The 25,200-nt window shown below is 47.8% G+C and overlaps 9 protein-coding genes across 9 annotated transcripts; 8 read left to right on the forward strand and 1 right to left on the reverse strand.

The window, feature by feature from the left end:
- Positions 1-307: 307 nt before the first annotated feature.
- On the forward strand, positions 308-4,356 carry SAMD00019534_043310 (hypothetical protein; the record flags this gene model as incomplete). Its single annotated transcript, XM_012900836.1, has 3 exons — positions 308-659; positions 788-1,054; positions 1,130-4,356. The coding sequence occupies 3 exons, from the start codon at positions 308-310 to the stop codon at positions 4,354-4,356; spliced, it is 3,846 nt and encodes a 1,281-aa protein (XP_012756290.1).
- A 20-nt stretch (positions 4,357-4,376) lies between these two features.
- On the forward strand, positions 4,377-7,613 carry SAMD00019534_043320 (hypothetical protein; the record flags this gene model as incomplete). Its single annotated transcript, XM_012900837.1, has 2 exons — positions 4,377-5,482; positions 5,591-7,613. 2 exons carry the CDS (start codon positions 4,377-4,379, stop codon positions 7,611-7,613), a joined length of 3,129 nt encoding a protein of 1,042 aa, XP_012756291.1.
- Positions 7,614-8,909: 1,296 nt separating this feature from the next.
- SAMD00019534_043330 (hypothetical protein) lies at positions 8,910-15,502 on the forward strand (the record flags this gene model as incomplete). Its single annotated transcript, XM_012900838.1, has 5 exons — positions 8,910-9,165; positions 9,270-9,536; positions 9,610-13,945; positions 14,033-15,352; positions 15,451-15,502. 5 exons carry the CDS (start codon positions 8,910-8,912, stop codon positions 15,500-15,502), a joined length of 6,231 nt encoding a protein of 2,076 aa, XP_012756292.1.
- On the reverse strand, positions 15,458-16,216 carry SAMD00019534_043340 (hypothetical protein; the record flags this gene model as incomplete). Its single annotated transcript, XM_012900839.1, has 1 exon — positions 15,458-16,216. The coding sequence occupies one exon, from the start codon at positions 16,214-16,216 to the stop codon at positions 15,458-15,460; it is 759 nt and encodes a 252-aa protein (XP_012756293.1).
- SAMD00019534_043350 (hypothetical protein) lies at positions 15,690-16,247 on the forward strand (the record flags this gene model as incomplete). The annotated part of the gene is made up of 1 exon (XM_012900840.1): positions 15,690-16,247. A coding segment is annotated over one exon (558 nt), but the record flags the coding sequence as incomplete, so codon positions are not given.
- Positions 16,248-16,383: 136 nt separating this feature from the next.
- Positions 16,384-17,107, forward strand: SAMD00019534_043360 (hypothetical protein; the record flags this gene model as incomplete). The annotated part of the gene is made up of 2 exons (XM_012900841.1): positions 16,384-16,868; positions 16,942-17,107. Coding segments are annotated over 2 exons (651 nt in total), but the record flags the coding sequence as incomplete, so codon positions are not given.
- Positions 17,108-17,430: 323 nt separating this feature from the next.
- On the forward strand, positions 17,431-19,200 carry SAMD00019534_043370 (hypothetical protein; the record flags this gene model as incomplete). The annotated part of the gene is made up of 5 exons (XM_012900842.1): positions 17,431-17,613; positions 17,691-18,244; positions 18,321-18,574; positions 18,649-18,756; positions 18,833-19,200. 5 exons carry the CDS (start codon positions 17,431-17,433, stop codon positions 19,198-19,200), a joined length of 1,467 nt encoding a protein of 488 aa, XP_012756296.1.
- A 1,376-nt stretch (positions 19,201-20,576) lies between these two features.
- On the forward strand, positions 20,577-21,606 carry SAMD00019534_043380 (hypothetical protein; the record flags this gene model as incomplete). Its single annotated transcript, XM_012900843.1, has 2 exons — positions 20,577-21,311; positions 21,382-21,606. 2 exons carry the CDS (start codon positions 20,577-20,579, stop codon positions 21,604-21,606), a joined length of 960 nt encoding a protein of 319 aa, XP_012756297.1.
- A 968-nt stretch (positions 21,607-22,574) lies between these two features.
- SAMD00019534_043390 (hypothetical protein) lies at positions 22,575-25,120 on the forward strand (the record flags this gene model as incomplete). Its single annotated transcript, XM_012900844.1, has 6 exons — positions 22,575-22,592; positions 22,671-23,019; positions 23,092-23,505; positions 23,603-23,828; positions 23,890-24,792; positions 24,856-25,120. 6 exons carry the CDS (start codon positions 22,575-22,577, stop codon positions 25,118-25,120), a joined length of 2,175 nt encoding a protein of 724 aa, XP_012756298.1.
- Between the last annotated feature and the right edge of the window lie 80 nt (positions 25,121-25,200).

Here is a 25,200-nt window from a genome sequence, read left to right on the forward strand (position 1 = left end):
ACTTACTCTCATAATTATTATTTATTGTCCCTTCCCTCTCCATTTCCAAAGATACTTGGCATCAATTGACTCTCCAGAGGAACTTGCTTTCTTAACTTCGCAGCCAGCAATCGCAGGTGCCATCAACTCTTCGTTTACATTCTTTGTTAATGGAATGAATAGTGTTGGTAATAATTCGTTCCAGTATAATAGTGGTCCCTCAAAGGATCTAAATATTTATACCTATCGTACTGTTGCCCGATGTTTCACCGTCTGTCCTTGGGCGCCCAACTATCCTGACCTCTCGTCTACTGGCCTATACCTGTCAATGGTCAATGTCAATGGCCAGTTAATGTTACAAAACAAACCATTTGTTGCAAATCAATTCTATTTAATTGAATGGAATGGATACACTGACCCTCAGATCGCATCGCCACCCACCACCGGTGGTTCCATCGACATCACCAATCTCAAGGCTGACGAGGTGACCAAAATCAATTGGAACATTGCAACCCTCACCGCCACCATCATTGACTCGACAGGAACTTCGACGCCTGCCACCATCACCAGCCGTGGCCCCACCTCAATCAAGGTGACCATCCCACCAGGTTACAAGAGATTCACCTTGTCCCTCGATGATACCAAAGGAAGGAAGTACTCGCAATACGTTCACTACCAATGTATGTTTTCTGATCATCACCTACTTTCAAAAAAGTTGATCAATGTTTGATCATTGATCATTCGTTCAATCAGTCAATCAATCTCAACAAAGTCATACATGTACTAATACATTCTTTCGCACACTCAGTGCCATACATCAGCACGTTGTACGCCCGTGGCTACACTGTTGGCTCATCGGTGACCATCACCGGAGGCAACTTTGGTACAACACCCGTTGATCTCTCCATCACCATTGCCGGTGCAGCCTGTACTGGATATAATGTGGTCGAGTCCTACACCACTGTTGCTTGCAACCTCGCCGCTGCCACAACATCCTCACTCGCACTTCTCCCCATAACCATCGGTTACGGTCCCAACAACTATGTTGCCTCCTATCGCAACAACATCCCTTTCTGTATGTATCATCGGTAATCACAGTGAGTGATAGTCACTCACTCAAACTCATTTCTTACTCATCTCTCATCTTTAGATGACTTCAACACGATGACTGTGATCCGTGCTTGCGCTGACTGTATGGGAATCCCCAACGATTTTGCCCATTGGATGGTTTATTCGCCAGAAATTGACTACAATACGCCCTACTTTGGAGTGGTGATCAACTCGGCCCAGTCCAATGCCATCGTCAGCAACTACAACCCTGGCACCAGGAAGCTATGGGAGGGTTTGAGTGTCACCGGCCCACCCAACACTATCGTCTATGCATCAGGAGGAGGTCCCTACGAGAGTGTCGTCGCCTACACGCCTTTCAACACGACACTCGGCGGAACCTGTGTGCCCACCGCTATCTACTGTCCCGGTGACCCGATAGTTGGAAGCACCAAGCTGATCGCCTACGGACAGGAGAGTGGTGTGGGTAAGCAGTATCCAATCTTTGACGTGGATGCATTGCTTGGAGAGTTTGTTTATTATGGAGGCTACCGTCCAACCAAAGGAACAGACCTTGTCCTCAAGTTCGATACAGCTGGAGGCCAGGTCGCCTATACTGTAACAGGATCAGTTGGTTTCAAGTTCACCAAACGATCATTTGTGATGAGCGGCGTGACCTACACCTTCCCCAACGTGTACCAGACCAGTTTGAACGGACTCACCCTTGTGATCCCCGCAGGCACTGGTGTCGACATCCCCGTCACCGTCAACATTGAGTCCTACTCGTTCACCAACGTCAAGGTCTCCTACAACCCACCAACGATCACCAAGATCTCGCCAGCCATCACCTCCATACCAGGCAAAGTCACCGTCAGCGGCACCAACTTTGGTCCATCAGCCAGCAGCATCACCGCCAAGCTCACACTCGGCGCCAACACCAACACGGTCACCTGCCGTATTGCCACAGCGCACACTGCCCTCGAGTGTGACTTCCCAGGTGGCTATGGCACTCAGACCTTCACATTGATCGTCGGCGGCCAGACCACCACCTTCACCTACACATATCAACCACCAGTGATCACCGCCCAACCAACCAACAACGGAGATGTCTTGGTTCTCACCGGAACTAGCTTTGGTACCGCGCTCACCAACATGGCATTGTCCATCCCAACCGTCTCTGGCACTGCCACGCTCACCACCGTGTCCGACCCACAGACATACACCGTCAAGGTCGCCACCACCTCCAAGAACGGTCCAATCTTCACGACAGTCGGAGGCCAAACCAGTAACACTGTTTACATGACATACAAGCCCACCATCACTGGAGTGACTAGTCTCTCCACTTCTGCCTCATCGACCCTTACAATCTCAGGCAGCTTCCTCTCGCTCACCCGTTCCAACTCATCAAACTGTGTCGTGTCCATTATGATTGACTCGATTCCATGCACCATCCCATCAAACCCTGACGCCTCTTCAATCATGTGTACCGCCCCAGCCATCACCGGATCGCACTCACTTGTCGTAACAATCGATGGCAAGGCCTCTGATCCATTCACCATTGCCGCCCCATTACCAACCATTGCCAGTATCCAGCAGCTTAGTCCAACGATGGTCATCACTGGAACAAACTTTGGTACCGTCGCCGCCAACGTGGTGATCACACTCGGCACATTGACCATCACACCATCCTCAGTATCCAACCTCAAGGTCACTGCCACACTCCCATCCTCTGCCACCAACGGCCCATTGACAGTCACTGTCAGTGGCCAAGTCAGCAACGTAGTGTTCATGACACTCAAACCCATTGTTAATGGCGTGTCTGGCGTCGCAACTGGTGCCCCCTCAAACATTATCATCACTGGCAACTTCCTCTCGATCATCAGATCCAACTCATCCAGCTGTGTCGTGTCCATCATGATTGACTCGACACCTTGCACCAATCCAACGAACCCAGATGCCACATCGCTCCAGTGTACCGCCCCAGCCCTTATCGGCGCACACTTACTCGTTGTCACCATCGATGGCAAGTCCTCTAGTGGCTTCACCTTTACCGCACCTCTGCCAACGATTGCCAGTGTCCAACAGACTGGCCAGACCATCGTCATCACAGGCACAAACTATGGTACTGTGTCAGCTTATGCACCCATCGCTTTTGGAACATTGTCGATCACACCTACTTCGTTCACCGACACCAAGATCACGGCCACACTCCCAGCCGCCTCAACAAACGGCCCTTTGTCAATCACGGTCGGTGGCCAAGGCAGTAACGCGGTGTTTGTGACACTCAAGCCAATCGTCACTGGTGTGTCCGGTGTCTCAACTTCCTCAACTTCGAGCATTATCATCTCTGGTAGCTTCCTCTCGATCATCAGATCCAACTCATCAAACTGTGTCGTGTCCATCATGATTGACTCGACACCATGCACCAGCCCATCCAACCCAGATGCCACCTCGCTCAAGTGTACCGCCCCAGCACTCACCGGCTCACACTCACTCGTTGTGACCATCGATGGCAAGTCATCTGATGCATTCACCTTTGCTGCCCCATCTCCAACAGTTGCCACTGTCCAACAGACTGCCGATACCATCGTCATCACCGGAACAAACTATGGTACAGTTGCTGCCAATCTAGCAATCACCCTCGGTTCGATGACTATCACACCATCATCAGTCACCGACACCAAGATCACTGCCACACTCCCAGCTACCGCTACCAACGGCCCAGTGAAGGTCACCGTATCTGGTCTCCCATCCAACATAGTGTCCTTCGCCATTACACCAATCTTTGTCTCGGCCAATGCCATCCCAACCAACGGAGGTGCCCTCGTGATCACTGGAAAGTTCTTGAACAGTGTGGACTCGGCTAACAACCCACTCACGCAAACCGTCACTGTCGGTGCCAGCAACACACCATGCACCGGTGCAGCCATCACTCAAGGCAATACCCAGCTGACCTGTACCGCACCCGCTGGCGTTGGCATGAACATTGCCATCACCATCACCATTGGCCCCAAGTCCACGACAGGCGCATTCAACTACCTCGCACCATCCATTACAAGCGTTATCCAGAGCCCAACCGTCGCTCAGATCACTGTGACTGGAACCAACTTTGGTCAACAGGCCACCGCCATTGGTGTCTTCATCAATGGTGCCACCGTCCAGGCATCGCCTTCACCGTCACATACACCCAGATCGTTGCCACAATCCCAACGTCATCCAAGAGTGATGATGTCTACGTCATTGTTGGTGGACAGTCGTCCAACACGCAGTTCCTCAACCTCATCCCAATCTTGTCGACCGTTGGACAACCACCCGCCATCGGAGGCATGATCTCCATCGTTGGTATCTTCATGCAATCGACAGACTACTTTGGAAATACCTTGGTTCCAACAGTCACCATCGACACCAACATCGCATGCACCAACCCGGCCTTCACAGGCTCATCTGGCACCATTGTAACCTGTCTGGCACCCGCTGGCACTGGTGTTGGCCACACTGCCGTCGTCTCGATCAACTCGAAGGCCTCCAACCCAGTGACATTCGCCTACCAAGCACCATCAATCATCTCTGCCAACCAGAATCTGAAGGCCATCACCGTCACTGGTGTCAACTTTGGAACTGATGCCAGCAAGGTCACCGTAGTCTTTGGAGCCGCTGTCTCGAACTTCCCAACGTCGATCACTGACAACCAAATCGTTGCCATCATTCCAAAGGACGCGCTCAATGGTGGCGTCCACGTGATGGTCGATACTCAGCCCTCAGCCACCATTCCATTCGACTTGACATCCATGATCAACACAGTCAGCTCAGTACCAATCACTGGAGGCGAGATCACAATCACCGGATACTTCCTCAACTCGGTTCGCCAGAACAACGACCCAACCACCAAGTCAGTGACATTGTTGCCAAGCGCTCCATGCACCAATGTCAACAAGATTGCCGATGCCAACAATCAAGCACGCTTCACATGTACCCTCCCATCAGGTACTGGCTCCCCAACACTCAATGTGACCATTGACAGCAAGTCATCAGTCTCTCATGAGTTTGCCTATGGCAGGCCATCAATCAACTCAGTCGTGGTTGATGCCACCAACTTGATCTCAGTCACTGGCACCAACCTGATTGCCGTGGGAGTCAACACATATGTCAAATATGGTACTGTCAATATCACATCATTCTCAGTCTCCTCGGACAGCACCACGATCTCATTCCATGCACCTGCCAATGCCCTGGCCGACTTTATCTACATAACCGTGGGTGCCTCCACTTTGAGGTACTTCACGCCATTGTACCCAATCCTCAACTCGGTCACTGCCTCGCGAACAATCGGCTCACAGGTCACGTTGACAGGAACATACTTGAACTCATTCAATGCCGACTCGACCCAGACCACGATGACCGTCACCATCAATGGAGTTTCATGTGCTGTAACGGCTGATACTTTGACCACCACCAAGTAYGTCCARGCACCACCAGGTGTTGGCACCAACTTTGAGGTCACSATCAAGATTGGCGCATATTCATCAACCATCAACACATTCAACTACCTCCCACCATAAATGAGTGGAGTGATCGAGCAGAATGGTCAGACAATCACTGTGAATGGTGACAACTTTGGCGCATCCACTCATGATGTTACTGCCCCAACTGGAATGACCTGTATCTCTGCCGCCCACACATCGGTTGTGTTCTTGATCCCAGCCGTCTACCAATCCCAACCCATCAGCATCAGTGTTGGAGGTCAATCAGTGTCTGGCATCTTTGTCGTCACTCCAATCGTCAATGATGTTGCCGCCATCCACGCAGATGGAGGTGATGTCGTGATCAGTGGATCATACCTCAACTCTCAATCTGCCAACGGTACCGCCACCACTATGGCCATCACCTTTGGTCCAATGAACTGTGCGCTCAAGTATGCTTCCCAAGATGGATCATCACTCACATGTACACTCGGTGCCAAGTCGATCTTTGAAGGAGCCATCTCAGTGTCGATTGATAACAAGGTTGCCTCAACCGTGTCCACCTACACATCACTCCCACCAACCGTCACATATGCTTCCTCAGTCCCACCCACCGGTGGCCAGGTCACCATCCAGGGTACCCACATTGTTAGTCCATACTCAGTCACCGTAGCCGGCCTGGCATGTACCAATGGTGTGCTTACCGGAACCACAACCATTGTCTGTTCGCTCCCATCTGGTGGAGCAGCTGCCCAAGTGATAACTGAGGCTCTTCCAGTTGTCGTCTCCAACGACCAGATCTCAGCCACGGCCAACGTATTCCTCTACAGCCGCTACAACTGTGACTCTCAATGTGTGAATAGTGGCACCTGCCAAGAAGGATATTGTGTGTGTCCAACTGGATTCTCCGGCCCAACTTGTGCCGAGGCTGTTGACAGCATTGTACAGCCATCGCTCGACCCATCCAAGGTCACATTCCCAGTGGCCTCGCTCGTCAGCTTCACCTCCCAGATCGCCTACATCCAAGAGTATGACAACAATGCCAACCAAGTGGTGTCAATCATCACCATCATTGGTGCCTCATGGTCTGAGTCTGCTCCATCGACCTATAACGCCACAGTCCAGGGCGTGTCAGTCCAGGTCAAGACAGACTTCTTCAACTCGGCCTCTGAAGTTGAGTACGCTGGTGAGACCATCCCAGTGCCCGCTGGTGGAGTCAAGCACACTGTTGCCATCTCTGGTTGGGAGTTCACTTCCCAAGCAAATGTATTGAGAGTGATCTATGAGTCTCAGACACCATCAACATTCAACTACAACTGCTCCACTGCCTCAACATCAGTGGTACCATTTGACAATGTCAACATGCCAGCGTCATTCACATTGGACTCACCAGTTGGATTCATGTTGGTTCACTTCTCTGATCGTGCATACGTTGATTCCCAATTGTACCAGATCCAGGTTGTCCAAGACACCACACTTCCAGCCATCGATGGAACCACCGTCACTCGTTATGCAGTTGTCACACCATCATTCACCAATACTCTTATGTTTGATCCAGTGTTTGTTGCATACCAGAGACCATCCATCATCATCAATCCCAACTGCAACCCAACTACCTCAACCTCCACTGGAACACCTACTTCAACATCCACTACAACAGCCGATGGAACTACCTCGACTACAACTTCAGCAATTACCACCGAGTCTGGTAGTACTACCACCACCACCGATGGTGCCACTACCACTGGCACTATCTCTACAACTGATGGAACTACCTCCACTACCTCCACTACTTCCCCTGCTTCCACCACATCCACTACCACCCAGGCCGGCACTACTACCACCCCAGGCACCACTGGAACTACATCCACGACCACCACCAACTTAGCCACTACCACTGGCACTATCTCTACAACCGATGGAACTACTTCCACTACTTCCCCTGCCTCCACCACATCCACTACCACCGAGTCTGGTACTACTACCACCCCAGGCACCACAACAACAGCTGCTCCTTCTACCACCAGCACCACACAAAGCGGCACTACGACCACATCATCATCATCATCAACAACAACTCTGTCCACCACCACTGGACTCAATGCATCAAGATCACTCCATCCATGATGTTGGTAGTCCTCTTGGGCTTCGTTGCTCTTCTTTTCTAAACCCACTCGCTCAAGCCTATAATAATAATCATTAAAATTAATTCAATCCACAAAAAAATTATAATAGTTAATAGACTCGATCGATTTCATTGACTGGTCTACACCAATTAATTAAAATCCAATCGGGGTATCGGAGGCGCGTAATTTGGGATTCTTCCTCCGATCGAGTATCTCGCGATCGGTTCCAAAAACAACGAAGAATCAGATTTTTGAGACCCAAACTGCACGTTGAAGACGAAACACAATTCTTTAGGATTTCAGACCTGAGTTCTGATGTTTGCCGATGTGCCAACAATCAATCGTTGCATACGGACTTGGATCGTAGAACGGTCCCCACAACCGTGACCGTGACCAAGTGTACTACCAACCCAAACCATCAGATCTCACATTGACAAGTCAATCCACGTCTTGACAATTCGTAGCATCGCGTCCATTTTTATAACCTTTAGGACCTCCAATCGCCACATCCAAAGGGTACCCGAAGAGGGGACAACTCCTGACTCTCCCCATTGTCGAAAGTATATCATAATAATTCTTATTCAGCTTCTTTAATACTAATAATAATTTGATACATCAATATCATTCTCATATTATTTCTTAATTGTTGTAATAATATTATTTAAAGAAGATGATTTTTTATAAAATTATTGCAATAATAATAACCTTATGTGTTGTCAGCACATATGGTCAAGCTCAAGTCCAAGACCCTGCCACAGGTCACTGGTACCAATGGCGAAAAATTACCGGACCAACAACCTATGATACTACTATCACTTATATTGCCAATTCAATTGGTAACTCAACTGATAAAAAGCGACCGTATGTATAGACTAAGTTATATTCTTAATTTCATGGCCAACGTCCTAACCCTAGACCAACCCTCTCGACTTCATAAAGATACTTGGCCTCTATTGACTCCCCAGAGGAACTTGCTTTCCTAACATCCCAGACAGCCATCACAGGTGCCATCACCTCGTCGTTTTCATTCTTTGTGAATGGAATTAATAGTGTGGGAAATCAATGGTTCCAATACAACAGTGGTCCATCAAACAATGGAAAGATCTTTGCCTACCGTCCAACACCCCGATGCTATACCGTCTGTCCTTGGGCAGCCAATTATCCAGACATCTCAGCCTCCCCCGCAGGACTCTACTTAACAATGACCTATGTCGGAGGACAGTTAGTTTACCAAACTAAACCTTATGCCTCAGGTCAATACTATTTGATTGAGTGGAGTGGCTCGACTGATCCTCAAATGTCTTCACCACCCACTAATGGAGCTGACATTGACATCACTAATCTCAGGGGTGACGAGGTGACCAGTGTCAATTGGAATATTGCTACTCTCACAGCAACCATCATCGACTCCACAGGAACCTCGACGCCTGCCACCATCACCAACCGTGGCACCACCTCGATCAAGGTAACCGTCCCACCCGGTTACAAGAGATTCACGATGGCCCTCGATGATACCAAAGGAAAGAAGTATTCGCAATACGTCCACTACCAATGTATGTTTACGATCAATATCATCAAAGTTAAAAAAGTTGATTAACGATCATTCGTTCATTCAATCAAATATAATGTCATACTAATCATATTCAAACACACTCAGTGCCATACGTCAGCACCTTGTACGCCCGTGGCTACACTGTTGGCTCAGCTGTGACACTCACAGGAGGCAACTTTGGTACTACACCCGTTGACCTCTCCATCACCATTGCCGGCGCCACCTGTACTGGATACACAGTGGTTGAGTCCTACACCACTGTTGCTTGCAACCTCGCCGTCGCCACAACATCCACACTCTCACTCCTCCCCATAACCATCGGTTACGGTGCCAACAATTATGTTGCTTCCTATCGCAACAACGTCCCTTTCTGTAAGTATCATTGCAAGTCCACTGAATCAATCAATCAATCACTCACTCACTCACTTACCTATCACATTCTTAGATGACTTCAACACATTGACTGTGATCCGTGCTTGCGTTGATTGTTTGGGAACTATCAACGATGTATATAATTGGATGGATCAATCTCCAGCAATTGACAATAATGTAGCATACATGGCTGCCGTTATCAACTCGGCCCAGTCCAATGCCATCGTCAGCAACTACAACATTGGCACCAAGAAGCTATGTGAGGGTTTGACATCTGGCTTTAGCGATATCACCTACCTCGCCACAGGAGGTCCCTATGACGATGTCGTCGCCTACTCGCCCATCAGCACATGTTTGCCTGCAGCAGTCTACTGTCCCGGTGACAAGATGTCCGGAAGCACAGCCCTGGTCGCCTTTGGACAGGAGCTCGGTGTTGGTAAACAGTACTCAATCACTGACGGCAATGCATTGCTCGGAGAGTTTATTTATTTCGGAGGCTTCAAACCCACCCAAGCCGCAGCTGTTACCATCAAGCTTGACACAGTGGGAGGAACCGTCGCCTTTACCGCAGGAGGATCGGTTGGTTTCAAGTTCACCCAACGTTCGTTCGTGTTCAACAGCGTGACCTACACCTACCCCAACGTGTACCAGACCAGCATGACCGGACTCTCCCTCCTGATCCCCGAGGGCACTGGCACCAACAACCTCGTTACCGTCAACATTGAGTCCTACTCACTCACCAATCTCAAGATATCCTACAACCCACCAACGATCACCAAGATCTTGCCGGCCCTCACCTCAATCCCAGGTAAGGTCACCCTCACTGGCACCAACTATGGTTCTTCGGCTGGTAGCATCACCGCCAAGATCACTCTCGGCGCCAGCACTACCAACACTGTCACCTGCCGTATTGTCACAGCACACTATACCCTCGAGTGTGACTTACCAGGTGGTTTCGGCACTCAGACCTTCACTTTGACTGTCGGTGGCCAGTCTGCCACGTACTCCTACACCTACCTAGCACCAGTGATCACTCAACCAACCAACAACGCAGACATCTTGGTTATCACAGGAACAGGCCTTGGAGTGCTCCCCACCGACACGATCGTTTCCATCCCAACCGTCTCTGGCACTGCCACGCTCACCACCGTGTCCGACCCACAGACCTACACCGCCAAGATCGTGACCACAACCAAGAACGGTCCAATCTCCGTCACAGTCGGTGGCCAAACCAGTAACACTATGTACATGACATACAAGCCCGCAGTCACTGGCGTCTCTGGTGTCTCCACCGGTGCCCCCTCGAGCATTGTGATCTCTGGAAGCTTCCTCTCGCTCACCCGCTCAAACACAACAAACTGTGTTGTGTCCATCTTGATCGACACGATTCCATGCACCAGCCCATCAAACCCAGACGCCTCCTCGATCAAATGTACCGCCCCAGCCCTCACCGGATCGCACACACTCGTCTTGACCATCGATGGAAAGGCATCTGATCCATTCACCATTGCCGCCCCATTGCCAACTATTGCCAGTATCCAGCAGACCAGTCCAACGATGGTCATCACTGGAACAAACTTTGGTACCGTTGCCGCCAACGTGGTGATCACACTCGGCACATTGACCATCATTCCAACTATAGTTTCCGACCTCAAGATCACAGCCACACTCCCAGCCACTGCCACCAACGGCGCTTTGACAGTCACAGTCGGTGGCCAAGTCAGCAACGTATTGTTCATGACCATCAAGCCAATCGTGAATGGTCTGTCTGGTGTCGCAACTGGTGCCCCCTCAAACATTATCATCTCGGGCAGCTTCCTCTCGATCATCAGATCCAACTCATCCAACTGTGTTGTCTCGATCATGATCGACTCGACACCATGCACCAACCCATCGAACCCCGATGCCACCTCGCTCCAGTGTACTGCCCCTGCTCTCATCGGCGCACACTCACTCGTTGTGACCATCGATGGCAAGGCCTCAGATGGCTTCACCTTTGGCGCCCCTCTGCCCACAGTTGCCAGTGTCCAACAGACTGGAGCTACCATCGTCATAACAGGCACAAACTATGGTACTGCTTCAGCCTATGCGTCCATCTCTTTCGGCACATTGACGATCATACCATCATCTGTAACTGATACCAAGATCACAGCAACTCTCCCTGCCGCCTCCACCAATGGCCCATTGTCCGTCACAGTCGCTGCCCAAGTTAGTAACTCTGTGTTCGTGACCATCAAGCCCATCGTCCTTGGTGTGTCTGGCGTCTCAACTGGCGCTTCCTCAAGCATTTTGATCTCGGGCAGCTATCTCTCGATCATCAGATCCAACTCATCAAGTTGTGTTGTCTCGATCATGATCGACTCGACACCATGCACCAGCCCATCCAACCCTGACGCCCTCTCGCTCAGATGTACCGCCCCTGCCCTCACCGGCTCACACTCTCTGGTTGTGACAATCGATGGAAAGGCCTCTGATGCCTTCACCTTTGCTGCCCCAACACCAACAGTTGTCAGTGTTGGACAGACTGTCGATACAATTTCAATCTCAGGAACAAACTATGGTACCGTCGCAGGCAACGTAGTCATCACACTCGGCTCAATGACTATCACGCCATCCTCTGTCACCGACACCAAAATCACGGCCACACTCCCAGCCACCGCCACCAACGGCCCATTGAAGGTCACCGTCTCTGGTACCCCATCAAATTCGATTACTATGTCCATTACACCAATCTTTGTCTCGGCCAACGCCGTCCCCACGGACGGAGGTGCCCTCGTGATCACCGGAAAGTTCTTGAACAGTGTCGACTCGGCCAACAACCCACTCACGCAAACCGTCACCGTCGGTGCCAGCAACACGCCATGTACCGGTGCAGCCATCACTCAAGGCAACACCCAACTGACCTGTACCGCACCCGCTGGCGTTGGAATGAACACTGCCATCACCATCACAATTGGCCCCAAGTCCACGACAGGCACATTCAACTACCTCGCACCATCCATTACAAACGTTGTCCAAAGCACAACTACCGCTCAGATCACTGTGACTGGAACCAACTTTGGTCAACAGGCCACCTCCATTGGTGTCTTCATCAATGGAGCGACCGTCCAGGCATCAGCCTTCACCGTCACATACACCCAGATCGTTGCCACAATCCCAACGTCATCCAAGAGTGATGATGTATACGTCATTGTTGGTGGTCAGTCGTCCAACACGCAGTTCCTTGGTCTCACACCAATCTTGTCGACCGTTGGCCAGCCACCCGCCATTGGAGGCATGATCTCCATCGTTGGCATCTTCATGCAATCGACTGACTTCTTCAAGAATACCTTTGTGCCATCAGTCACCATCGACACCAACATCGCATGCACCAGCGCAGCTTTCACCGGCTCATCTGGCACCATCGTCACTTGTCTGGCACCTGCTGGCACTGGTGTTGGCCATACTGCCGTCGTCTCAATCAACTCAAAGGCCTCCAACCCAGCTACCTTTGCCTACCAAGCACCATCAATCATTTCTGTCAACCAGAATCTGAAGGCTATCACCGTCACTGGTGTCAACTTTGGAACTGATGCCAGCAAGGTCTCTGTGGTCTTTGGAACCTCGGGCTCGAACTTCCCAACATCAATCACCGACAACCAAATCGTTGTCAATATTCCCAAGGACGCTCTCAATGGTGGTGTCAACGTTGTCGTCGACACCCAGCCCTCAGCCACCACCATCCCATTCGACTTGACACCAATCATCAACACTGTCAGCTCAGTACCAATCACTGGAGGCGAGATCACCATCACCGGATACTTCCTCACCACTGCCCGCCAGAACACAGACCCAACCACCAAGTCGGTGACCTTGTTGCCAAGCACTCCATGCACCAATGTGAACAAGATTGTTGATGACAACAACCAGGCTCGCTTTACATGTACCCTCCCATCCGGTACGGGCGCCCCCACACTCAGAGTGACCATCGACAGCAAGTCCACCGACACCACCGTGTTTGCCTATGGCCAGCCCACAATCGACTCTGTCGTGGTTGATGCCACCAACTTGATCACAGTCACTGGCACCAACTTGATAGCCGCAGGAGTCACCACATCCATCAAGTACGGAGCAACCAAAATCATGTCATACTCAGTCTCCTCGGACAGTACCACAATCTCATTCCAAGCACCTGCCCATGCCCTGGCCGACTTTGTGTACATAACAATTGGCTCCACCACATTGAAGTACCTCACACCCTTGTACCCAATCCTCGACTCTGTCACACCCTCGCAAACCATTGGTTCCCAGGTAACCTTGACAGGAACATACTTGAACTCATTCAATGCCGACTCAACCCAGACCACGATGACCGTCACCATCAATGGAGTGTCATGCGCTATCACCGCTGATACCTTGACCACCACCAAGTATGTCCAGGCACCACCAGGTGTTGGCACCAACTTTGAGGTCACGATCAAGATTGGCGCATATTCATCAACCATCAACACATTCAGTTACCTCCCACCTTCAATGAGTGGATTGATCGAGCAGAATGGTCAGACAATCACTGTGAATGGTGATAACTTTGGTGCATCCACTGATGATGTTACCGCCCCAACTGGAATGACATGTACCTCTGCCACCCACACGTCCGTTGTGTTCTCGATCCCAGCCGTCTACCAATCCCAGTCCATCAGCATCACAGTTGGAGGTCAATCAGTTTCAGGTATCTTTGTCGTCACTCCAATCGTCAATGATGTTGCCGCCATCCACGCAGATGGAGGTGATGTCGTGATCAGTGGATCATACCTCAACTCTCAAATGGCCAACGGTACCGCCACAACAATGGCCATCACCCTCGGTCCAATGAACTGTGCACTCAAGTATGCCGCCCAAGATGGATCATCACTCACATGCACACTTGGCTCCAGGTCGATCTTTGAGGGTGCCATCTCCGTTTCCATTGATAACAAGGTTGCCTCAACCGTGTCCACCTACTCCTCACTCCCACCAACCGTGAGCTACGCATCCTCAGTCCCACCCACCGGTGGCCAGGTCACCATCCAAGGAACACACATTGTTTCTCCATTCACAGTCACCGTCGCCGGTCTCCCATGTGCCAATGGTGTGCTCACCGGAACCACAACCATCGTCTGTTCACTCTCATCTGGTGTTGTCTCTGCTCAAATGATCACTGAGGCTCTTCCAGTTGTCGTCTCCAACGACCAGATCTCAGCCACTGCCAAAGTCTTCCTCTACAGCCGTTACAACTGTGACTCCCAGTGCGTCAACGGTGCCACCTGCCAAGATGGATACTGTGTGTGTCCAACTGGATTCTCCGGCCCAACTTGTGCCGAGGCTGTTGACAGCATTGTACAGCCATCTCTCGACCCATCAAAGGTCACATTCCAAGTTGCCTCGCTCGTCAGCTTCACCTCCCAGATCGCCTACATTCAAGAGTATGACAACAATGCCAACCAAGTGGTGTCGATCATCACCATCATTGGTGCCTCATGGTCTGAGTCTGCTCCATCGACCTATAACGCCACAGTCCAAGGCGTGTCAATCCAGGTCAAGACGGACTTCTTCAACTCAGCCTCTGATGTTGAGTACGCCGGCGAGACCATCCCAGTGCCCGCTGGTGGAGTCAAGCACACTGTTGCCATCTCTGGTTGGGAGTTCACTTCCCAAGCAAATGTGTTGAGAGTGATCTATGAGTCTCAGACACCATCAACATTCAACTACAACTGCTCCACTGCCTCAACATCACTGGTACCATTTGACAATGTCAACATGCCAGTGTCATTCACATTGGACTCGCCAGTTGGATTCATGTTGGTTCACATCTCTGATCGTGCATACATCGATACCCGATTGTTCCAGATCCAAGTTGTCCAAGACACAACACTTCCAACCATTGATGGAACCACAGTCACTCGTTATGCAATTGTCGCACCATCATTCACCAATACTCTAGTCTTTGATCCAGTGTTTGTTGCATACCAGAGACCATCCATCATCATCAATCCCAACTGCAACCCAACTACCACTACCTCCACCACAACCGCTGGAACTACTTCCACTACCTCCACCACCTCCACAACAACAGATGGAACTACCTCCACTGCCTCCACCACCTCTACAACAACCGATGGAACTACCTCCACTACTTCCCCTGCCTCCACCACCACAACAACAGATGGAACAACTTCCACTACGTCCACCACAACCGATGGAACTACTTCCACTACATCCTCCACCCCCACCACCGATGGAACTACTACTACTACATCCACAACAACTGATGGAACTACCTCCACTACATCTACCCCAACTACATCTGGAACTACATCGACAACAACAGATGGAACTACATCGACAACCGATGGAACTACCTCCACTACCTCCACAACATCTGGAACCATATCCACCACAACCGATGGTACCACATCGACCACTACTACCAATCCTGGTACTACAACTACAACCTCCACTAGTACAACTACTCCATCGAGCACCACCACAACAACAACATCACCAAGTGGAACTACGACCACAACAACCACAACATCAACTACTGCTACTACTACTTCTCCCTCGACCACAACTTCCACAACTACTCCATCGAGCACTACCACAACAACAACTCTTTCGTCCACCACTGGACTCAGCTCATCATTCAAGATCACTCCATCCATGATGTTGGTGGCCCTTCTGTGTGCCCTGGTGACTCTACTTTTCTAAAACTTAACAAAATAGATATTTTTGCAATTTACTCATTCCATCAACTTTTTGAACTTGAATCGTGTCAATCAATCACTCTCAACTCCCAACTTACACAAATACATAATAATAGATAGATAAGATGTCAAACATGATAAGGTTCTGGGAAAAGGGATCAAAGATAGTGGCAGTGGCAAGAAACTATGTGGCACATGCAAAGGAGTTGGGAAATGAGGTACCAACCGAGCCATTCTTCTTCTTGAAGCCAATGTCTAGTTATGTGCGTCAGGGCAGTCCAATCGAGATTCCTCGTCAGACAAACGACGTTCATCACGAGGTCGAATTGGGAGTGGTGATTGGCAAGCGAGGCAGAGACATCACCAGCGCCAACGCAATGGATCACGTCGGTGGCTACACCCTGGCACTGGACCTCACTGCCCGCGACCTCCAATCCAAGGCCAAAGAGAAGCAACAATGCTGGACCATTGCCAAAGGCTTTGATACCTTCTGTCCCATCTCTGACTTCATCCCCAAAGACAAGATCGCCAACCCAGGCAACATCGAACTCTGGCTCTCAGTCGATGGTGCAATCAAACAAAAGGACTTTACCTCCAAGATGATCTTTGGGTAAGTGTTGTTGTTGTTATTGTTGTTGACAGACATGATTGATTGAACTAACATCATGTACACTATAATATAGTATTCCCGAGTTGATCCAATTTGTGAGCCAGGTGATGACATTGGAGGAAGGTGATGTTATACTTACAGGTACACCAGCTGGTGTTGGACCTCTCAAGGCTGGTCAAAAGGTTAGAGCAGGTATCAGTGATGTTATAGAAATGGAGTTTGATATCATTCAAAGGAAGTAAACATATACACTATTCATTCATTCATTCATTCAAATGAGATAATAATAAGATAATAAGAGTGAGTGAATTTTGAACATTGTTTGACTTTCCCACGAGAAGTCAATTAGTGAACACCTCATCCCACACACTGTCGCTCACCACCAACTCCCAATTTCTTCTTTTTGAACTTGAGATAATCTCTCACTTTCATTCATTCATTCATCTCATTCAATCAATATCTTTATATTAGTATTAGTTATTATTATTAGTTGTAGTAGAAGAGAAAGAACAAGATGGTATTAGCAGAGTTGGGTAATCAAATTAGCTCGGCATTGTCCAATATGAGCAATGCCACAATCATCAATGATGAGACTATTGATCTATTGTTGAAGGATATTGGAAATGCTCTCATTCGTTCAGATGTCAACATGAAGTTGGTCATCCAAATGAGAAAGAGTATCAAAGATCAGATCAAGTTGGATTCAATGGCTGCAGGTCTAAACAAGAGAAGAATCATCAAGAAGGTATGATCAATCAATTGATTGAATGATTGATTGAATGAGGACATCCTACTTACATACTTTATGATGACGAATGATAGGTTGTATTTGACGAGTTGATCAAGTTGTTGGATCCAGGCGTTGCACCTTGGAAGCCTACAAGAGGTAAGGCAAACGTTATTATGTTTGTAGGTTTGCAGGGAGCAGGTAAAACAACTTCAGTGACAAAGTTGGCACATTACTACAAGAGAAATGGATATAATACTGCGATGGTCTGTGCCGATACATTCCGTGCTGGTGCGTTCGATCAGCTGCGACACAATGCCACCAAAGCCAAGATCCCCTTCTATGGTAGTGACACGGAGCGCGACCCCGTCGCCGTCGCCAAGAAGGGTGTGGACATCTTCAGAAAGGAGGGCGCCGAGATCATCATCGTCGATACGTCCGGTCGTCACAAGCAGGAGGAGGAGCTCTTCAAGGAGATGAAGGAGATCGAGACCGTCGTCAAGCCCGACAACGTAGTCTTTGTCATGGACAGTTCCATTGGTCAAGCTGCTTCCGACCAAGCCACAGCCTTCAAGAACTCTGTAAAAGTCGGTTCAGTCATCATCACCAAGATGGATGGTCATTCAAAGGGTGGTGGTGCTATCTCTGCGTATGTTGACATCGATCATTCTATCAATCAATCATGTTAACTCACTCATTCAATCATCGATCAATCAATCAAACAGCGTGGCAGCTACAAAGAGTCCAATTATATTCATTGGTACAGGTGAGCATATTCCAGACTTGGATCTATTCAATGCTCAGTCGTTCGTCAGCAAGCTGTTGGGCATGGGTGATATGACTGGTGTCATGAATTTGATTGCCGATGTTGTACCAAAGGATACCAAAGCATTCGAGGAGATCGCCGCCGGTAACTTCACCTTTAGAAACATGAGACAACAGTTCCAACAGATTATGAACCTTGGTCCACTTGACAAATGTATGTTCGTTGTCCACCTTCATTCATTCATTGTCCCACCTTCAATGTACTTACCAAGTCCACTTGATACTCAGTCGTACAGATGTTCCCTGGAATGAACAACATGCCAATGCTACAAGGCAATGATGGAAACATGAAGTTTAAGGCATTTATTAATATATTGGACAGTATGACTGATGGAGGTAAGTCATTCAACCAATCATATTCATTCAATCAGGTCAGCCACTCACTCAATCACTCCACTTCACTTCAATCCAGAACTGGATGGAAAGCATCCAATGACACCAACTAGAATATTAAGAATTGCCAGAGGCTCGGGAAGACATCCACGCGAGGTGGCCGAGCTGGTGGAGCAGAAGAAGGTGTTTGAGAAGATGTTTAAGAATGCAGGAATGAAGAACATGATGAAGATGGCGTCGAATGGTGGCATGCCAAACCAGCGCAACATGCAACAGAACATGCAACAGCTGGCGGGAATGGTTCCACCTCAGATGATGAAGCAGATGGGTATGGGCGGTCTGCAAAACATGCTCAACTCTGTCAAGAACATGAAAGGAATGGGCGATCTGAGCAAACTTGGTCTGGGAGGACTTGGCGGAGGCAACAATCCATTCGGACTGGATTAAGTTCAATCATTCATTCATTCAATCATTCAATCAATCAATCATCCTCCATCACACGACTTTTACGCATTACTTCACCAGACAGGCGTCCATTCGATAATCCTGAATGAAGCATTCATACCCCATCCATATCCAAAATAAACTGTGCAAAGCTACAACCCTTTTATTATTACATCAACAACAAACAATGGATGAATGTGGACCTTGGACCAGCCCATCACCAGGCAGGTCCAACGGTTGGTTAGAGACGTTAAGGCCCTCAAATCAATCAACTTTTCCCTCCATTTTTAATTTTTTCATTAATCACCAAACCCCTCTTTTTTCTCCATCTCTCTTCCCCCCATGAACAATTCTCAAACAGCAGGTTCTTTGCCAACGCGTCACTCAAAGATAGGACGGTTATTGTTATAATTATAAAAATAATATTATTATTTGTTTGTTTGTTTAGTGTGTGTATCTGTAGAATATAAATAACTCTATAATATATATATTATTTACGAGACATAATCATTATCTTCATCAACAACATCATAATAGGTAAACTATCACAATTCTTCTTCTTTCTTTATATCAATCACATGTTTGATACATGACATGTAGTTTATTGCGACACACAGCATCAGGAACGAACAAACACACAACAACAACAACAACAACAGATATCTAAGATCTTCATTAGTGGATTGTCTTACATCAATCAATAGCATCTGATCAGATCAATCACATCTTCTTTATGTCAACTACACTCACACACAATCACTCACCTCGATAACAATCATGATTGATGAAACAAACAAAGTACCTCTCTATTCAAGACATCAGTGATGTTTAGTTAGGTCGGCATGTCTCTACCCTGTGTCTATTTATACTTGGAGTGAGAGAGAGAGAGATAACTTTATTTGTGTGTTTGTGTGTCGCACACTTCACCTCAACTCAACTCAACTCATGTGAGTGAGTGTGTGAGTGTTGTTGACATCACGCGAGGAGTTGTTGTTGTATGTACAACATCAGCAGTTGTAATCAATTTAATGATTGATTGATTGATTGTGAGTGATCACAGTCACTCCAACAACAATGTTGTCTGTGACTGTCACCTTCAACTTAGAGTTGTGATCACCACCTTTAGTTAGTCTATCTCTCTTTGTTTTATTTATTATATGTTGTACAAGTAGTCTTGAAGTTGTAGTTGTAGTTGTAGTCATAGTCGTCGGCAGTAGTTAAATCAATCAATCAAGTTGCTAACAAAACAGATCAGTTCATTCATTCAAGAAAGATCATCAAACAGATAGATATAGTGATTGAGATAGATAGATAGATAGTTATATCAATCATACACAACAACAACACATACACATAAATATATATATATACACACAGAAATGGAGATTGACTTGGATTCTATAATAGAGAGACTATTGGAGCCTAGAACTTCAAAGCCTGGCAAGCTAGTGGATCTGCGTGAGGAGGAGATCAGGTATCTGACAGTGCAGGCGACAGAGATATTCAACAACCAGCCAATCTTGCTGGAGCTAGAGGCACCCATCAAGATCTGTGGCGACATCCACGGACAGTACTACGACCTGCTGCGTCTGTTTGAATACGGTGGCCTGCCACCCCAGTCCAACTACCTGTTCCTGGGCGATTATGTCGACCGTGGCAAGCAGTCGCTGGAGACCATCTGTCTGCTGCTGGCCTACAAGATCAAGTACCCCGAGAACTTCTTCATCCTGCGTGGCAACCACGAGTGCGCCTCGATCAACCGCATCTACGGCTTCTACGACGAGTGCAAGCGTCGCTACAACACCAAGCTCTGGAAGGCCTTCACCGACTGCTTCAACTGTCTGCCGGTGGCCGCCATCATCGACGAGAAGATCCTCTGCATGCACGGTGGTCTGTCGCCCGACCTCAAGTCCATGGACCAGATCCGTCGCATCCAGCGTCCCACCGTCGTGCCCGACAACGGACTGCTCTGCGACCTCCTCTGGGCCGACCCCGAGAAGTCCATCCAAGGTTGGGAGGACAATGACCGTGGAGTATCATATATATTCGGTCCAGACGTTGTAGAATCATTTTTAAAGAAGCATGACCTAGATCTAATATGTAGAGCTCATCAAGTATGTATCGAGGAAGTTGGTTCAATCACTCAATCAATCAATCAATCTAACTCTCTATCTCTATCAATAGGTCGTGGAGGATGGCTATGAGTTCTTTGCGAAACGACAACTTGTAACTTTATTTTCAGCACCAAACTACTTTGGAGAGTTTGATAACGCCGGTGCGATGATGGGAGTCGACGAGACGTTGATGTGCTCCTTCCAGATATTGAAACCAGCCGATAAGAAGAAGAGTATTGCTGACAGCAGCAGCAGACCACTGACTCCGCCCAGAAACAAGCAACAAAAGAAATAAACGCCACAGTCGCCTCACCCCTCAAAAGAAGCCCTTTATAACAACAACATAGAATATATATCAATCATGTTCCATCCAGCTCCAGCATGCATTCAATCAATCAATCACTCAATCACTCAACCAATTGTCCGACTGATCTCTGGTCCAGAGTCATCCCACACTCAATCACACTTCGCTTGCAATCCAAGGAACAAGCGAAGAGATGTACATTAATAGATGGGGGGTTGGATTGGACATGGTCAATAGATGTTTCCTTGTCGCTCGGAGTTCCAGTTGTTCAGACCATATCATCACTCACTCAAACATATGATTGATGCCAGGACCATTGACCACAGACCAAAGTACTCACTCAATCTCATCATCCAAAGCGACCAAAAGGCTCACTCTAATAACTCTAATCATGTAACCAGTGTGTCTAAAGTGTTTTTTCAACATCATTTAGACTGGTCACTCTGTCTGAAAGTTACTGATCACTCATTCAATCCTGAGTCCCGGGATACCAAGTGATCAAAACCAGGCTCATTCACACACACACACACATTCCCACTCACTCACCAGACCCAACGAATCTCTGGCACAAACAATGTTCTGTTTAGGTGCTTTCACACGAAAATATCACTCTTTCGATTGTGGGGGTAGGCGAAAGTGGGGTTCAGAGTCCACAAATAGGATTCAAATCGCATGTTAACAAGACATTCACAAAGATCACTTCTTATTTGTACATAGTTATATATAACTCTTATATTATTACATTTATTATTAATATTTTAATAAAATGGCATTAAAAGGTGCGGGACAAATCAACCCGTTAACACAATTCACCGCTGTGCTATGGTTAAAGTTCTTGCAATCTGTAAGTCATATTATTGATTGATTGATTGAATGATTGTGAATGGTCTACATGATCATCTAACTAACCCGCCTTTGTTACCGACTCTTATTAGAGTAGGGATGTTAAGTTCATCGTCATGGGATTCATGTTCCCGGTATGTATACACATCAACCATCGTGATCACTCAATCAATCATACTCATTCTCTCACTCAATCAATCACTCAATTATAGGCTGTTACAATATTCTTGGCATTGATATTCAATTTCTTGATCAATATCAATCCTTCATTGTCTGATAATATGGTTGTACCATTCGCCAAGATGCCATTGACAATCAATCCAAGTGTGAATGGAACAGAGACACCATTGCTCAATGTAATGCAATCAACTTTGGAGTTCCAATATGAGATGTTTCCAAATATCTCTGATATGAATGCTGCCATTCTCAACGACTCACTCATGTATCAACTTGGTGGCTATGACTTTGCCAACTTCAACAATCAATCATTGTTCACCAACATCTATTTCAACTATTCCTCCACAATCCCATCACTTACTCAGTCCTACTACATTAGTTTGTGTAAGTAGTGCTCTACTCTTGCCATCCTGCCACCGGCTGGTCACGTGACTAACCATGTACACCACAAAACAGACAAGTATCTCACTGGCCACGACTTGTTCATTGAGGAGAGACAAAGCACATTAGACTCTGGCGTCACTTTCAAGTTGTTTGAGTACATTGGTCCAATCCTCATTCAGTATGGATACGTGTTCCTCGTGCCTTACTTTGCCATTTTGGTCGTGATTGATCGCGAGAAGGGTATCAAGAATCATCTGTTCCTAAACTCACTGCAACGCAAGGTATATTGGTCTGGCTACCTTTTGGCCGATCTTCTTTGTTTCCTCATCCCCGCTATCCTCGGTTGGATGGCATTGGCCATTGCAAGAATCGATGGTTTCTATAACAATGCAGGATCATTCTTCCTCTTTGTTTGCTTTGGTTTCTCAGCCATCCCATTTGGATACCTTCTCCAGTTTGCTTTCGACAAAGAGGAGACTGCCAACAGTATGTATTATCTCTTATTCATTCACTCTTTTGTTGATTGATTGATTGACTAACACTGGAACAATCCCAACACTTATACTCAATCAATCAAACAAAGAATGGCTATACCCATTGACATCATTGTTCTCATTGATTCCATCAGTGATCATTACATTCGCTGCACCAGGTGGACAAGCACCATCTGGTGTTCAACTGGCTCTCTCACTCTTGCCATCATATTCACTTTACAATGGACTCTCACAGATTGTTAGACACCAAGGAAACGTTGGCCTCACAATCATGATGCAGTGTATCTCTGGAGTGCTCTGTCTATTCCTCATTTAGTATGTGTGTTCATGTCACACCCAATCACTCTCATTACTAACATCAACCATCCAACCATAGCATTGCTGAGCTTATCATCAACAGACCAACTGGACATGCCATCAAGGACATTGAGCAGAGATCTCAAAAGACTGGTGATGCTGATGTCGTTGCTGAGAGGAACTTGATCACTTCTGGCGATCACAACCGTATTATCACAGTGGACGGCATATTCAAGCAGTTCTTTGAGGAGATGCCGGACGACAAGAGTGGCGTTCACAAGCGCCGCATCAAGTACGCCGTTGACGGAGTATGGTTTGGCGTGGAGAATGGAGAGTGCTTCGGTCTGCTCGGTCACAACGGTGCCGGTAAGACCACCCTACTCAACATTATGACTGGAGTGCTCAACCCAGATGCAGGCAGTGGATCGATCGATGGACACAACGTCAACACTGCCAAGGAGCTGGCCTTCCAGTCTGTGGGCTCATGTCCACAGTTTGACATCCTATTTGACAACTTGACCATCTCTGAGCACCTGAAGTTCTTCAGTTGGATCAAGTGTCTGCCCAAGGCCGACATCCAGTCTCAGATCGACTACTTTATCCAAAAGTTCGAGATTGAGGAGCATCGCCACAAGAAGTCAAAGGAGCTGAGTGGAGGCACGAAGCGTAAGCTGAGCGTGGCATGCAGTTTGATTGGATCGCCTAGAGTTGTATTCATGGACGAGGCCTCCTCAGGATTGGATCCAGCCAGTCGTAGACATCTCTGGGGTCTGATCAACGAGCTCAAGACGGGCAAGGCCATCATCCTCACCACACACTCAATGGACGAAGCCGACTTCCTTTGCGACCGCATTGCCATCATGAGCGATGGTAAGCTCAAATGCCTCGGCACACCAATGCACCTTAAGCACAAGTATGGCTCTGGCTACTCCCTGGACATCCAGCCAGTCGACCTATCATCCAACAAGACTGAGATTCAAAAGTATGTATACACAAGGAATGATCAATCATACATAACAAATTGACTGACTCATTCTCCTTCCAGCTTTGTCCGCACCAAATTCCCAGACGCAGTACTAGTAGAGAAGTTGGGTGGAGTCATCACTTATGATATACCAACTGAGAAGCTGTCTTTGGCTCGTCTCTTTAGGGAGTTCGAGTCGAACAAGCAAGCATTGGGTGTGTTGGACTTCTCCGTGTCACAAACATCTTTGGAAAAGGTGTTCCTTAAGTTCGCTCTGGAGCAGACTGCATCCGATGAGCATGACAATACTGAAGTCATCAAGAAGAAGAAGTACTTGTTCTGTTGATCCTTCATTTTTTTAATATATAAATTAAAATATAAATTTTATATAATTACAATCAATCATTAATATTTTTTGCTCAATCA

This window comes from Acytostelium subglobosum (genome assembly GCF_000787575.1).
Source record: "Acytostelium subglobosum LB1 DNA, scaffold: scaffold7, whole genome shotgun sequence".
NCBI lineage: Eukaryota > Evosea > Eumycetozoa > Acytosteliales > Acytosteliaceae > Acytostelium > Acytostelium subglobosum.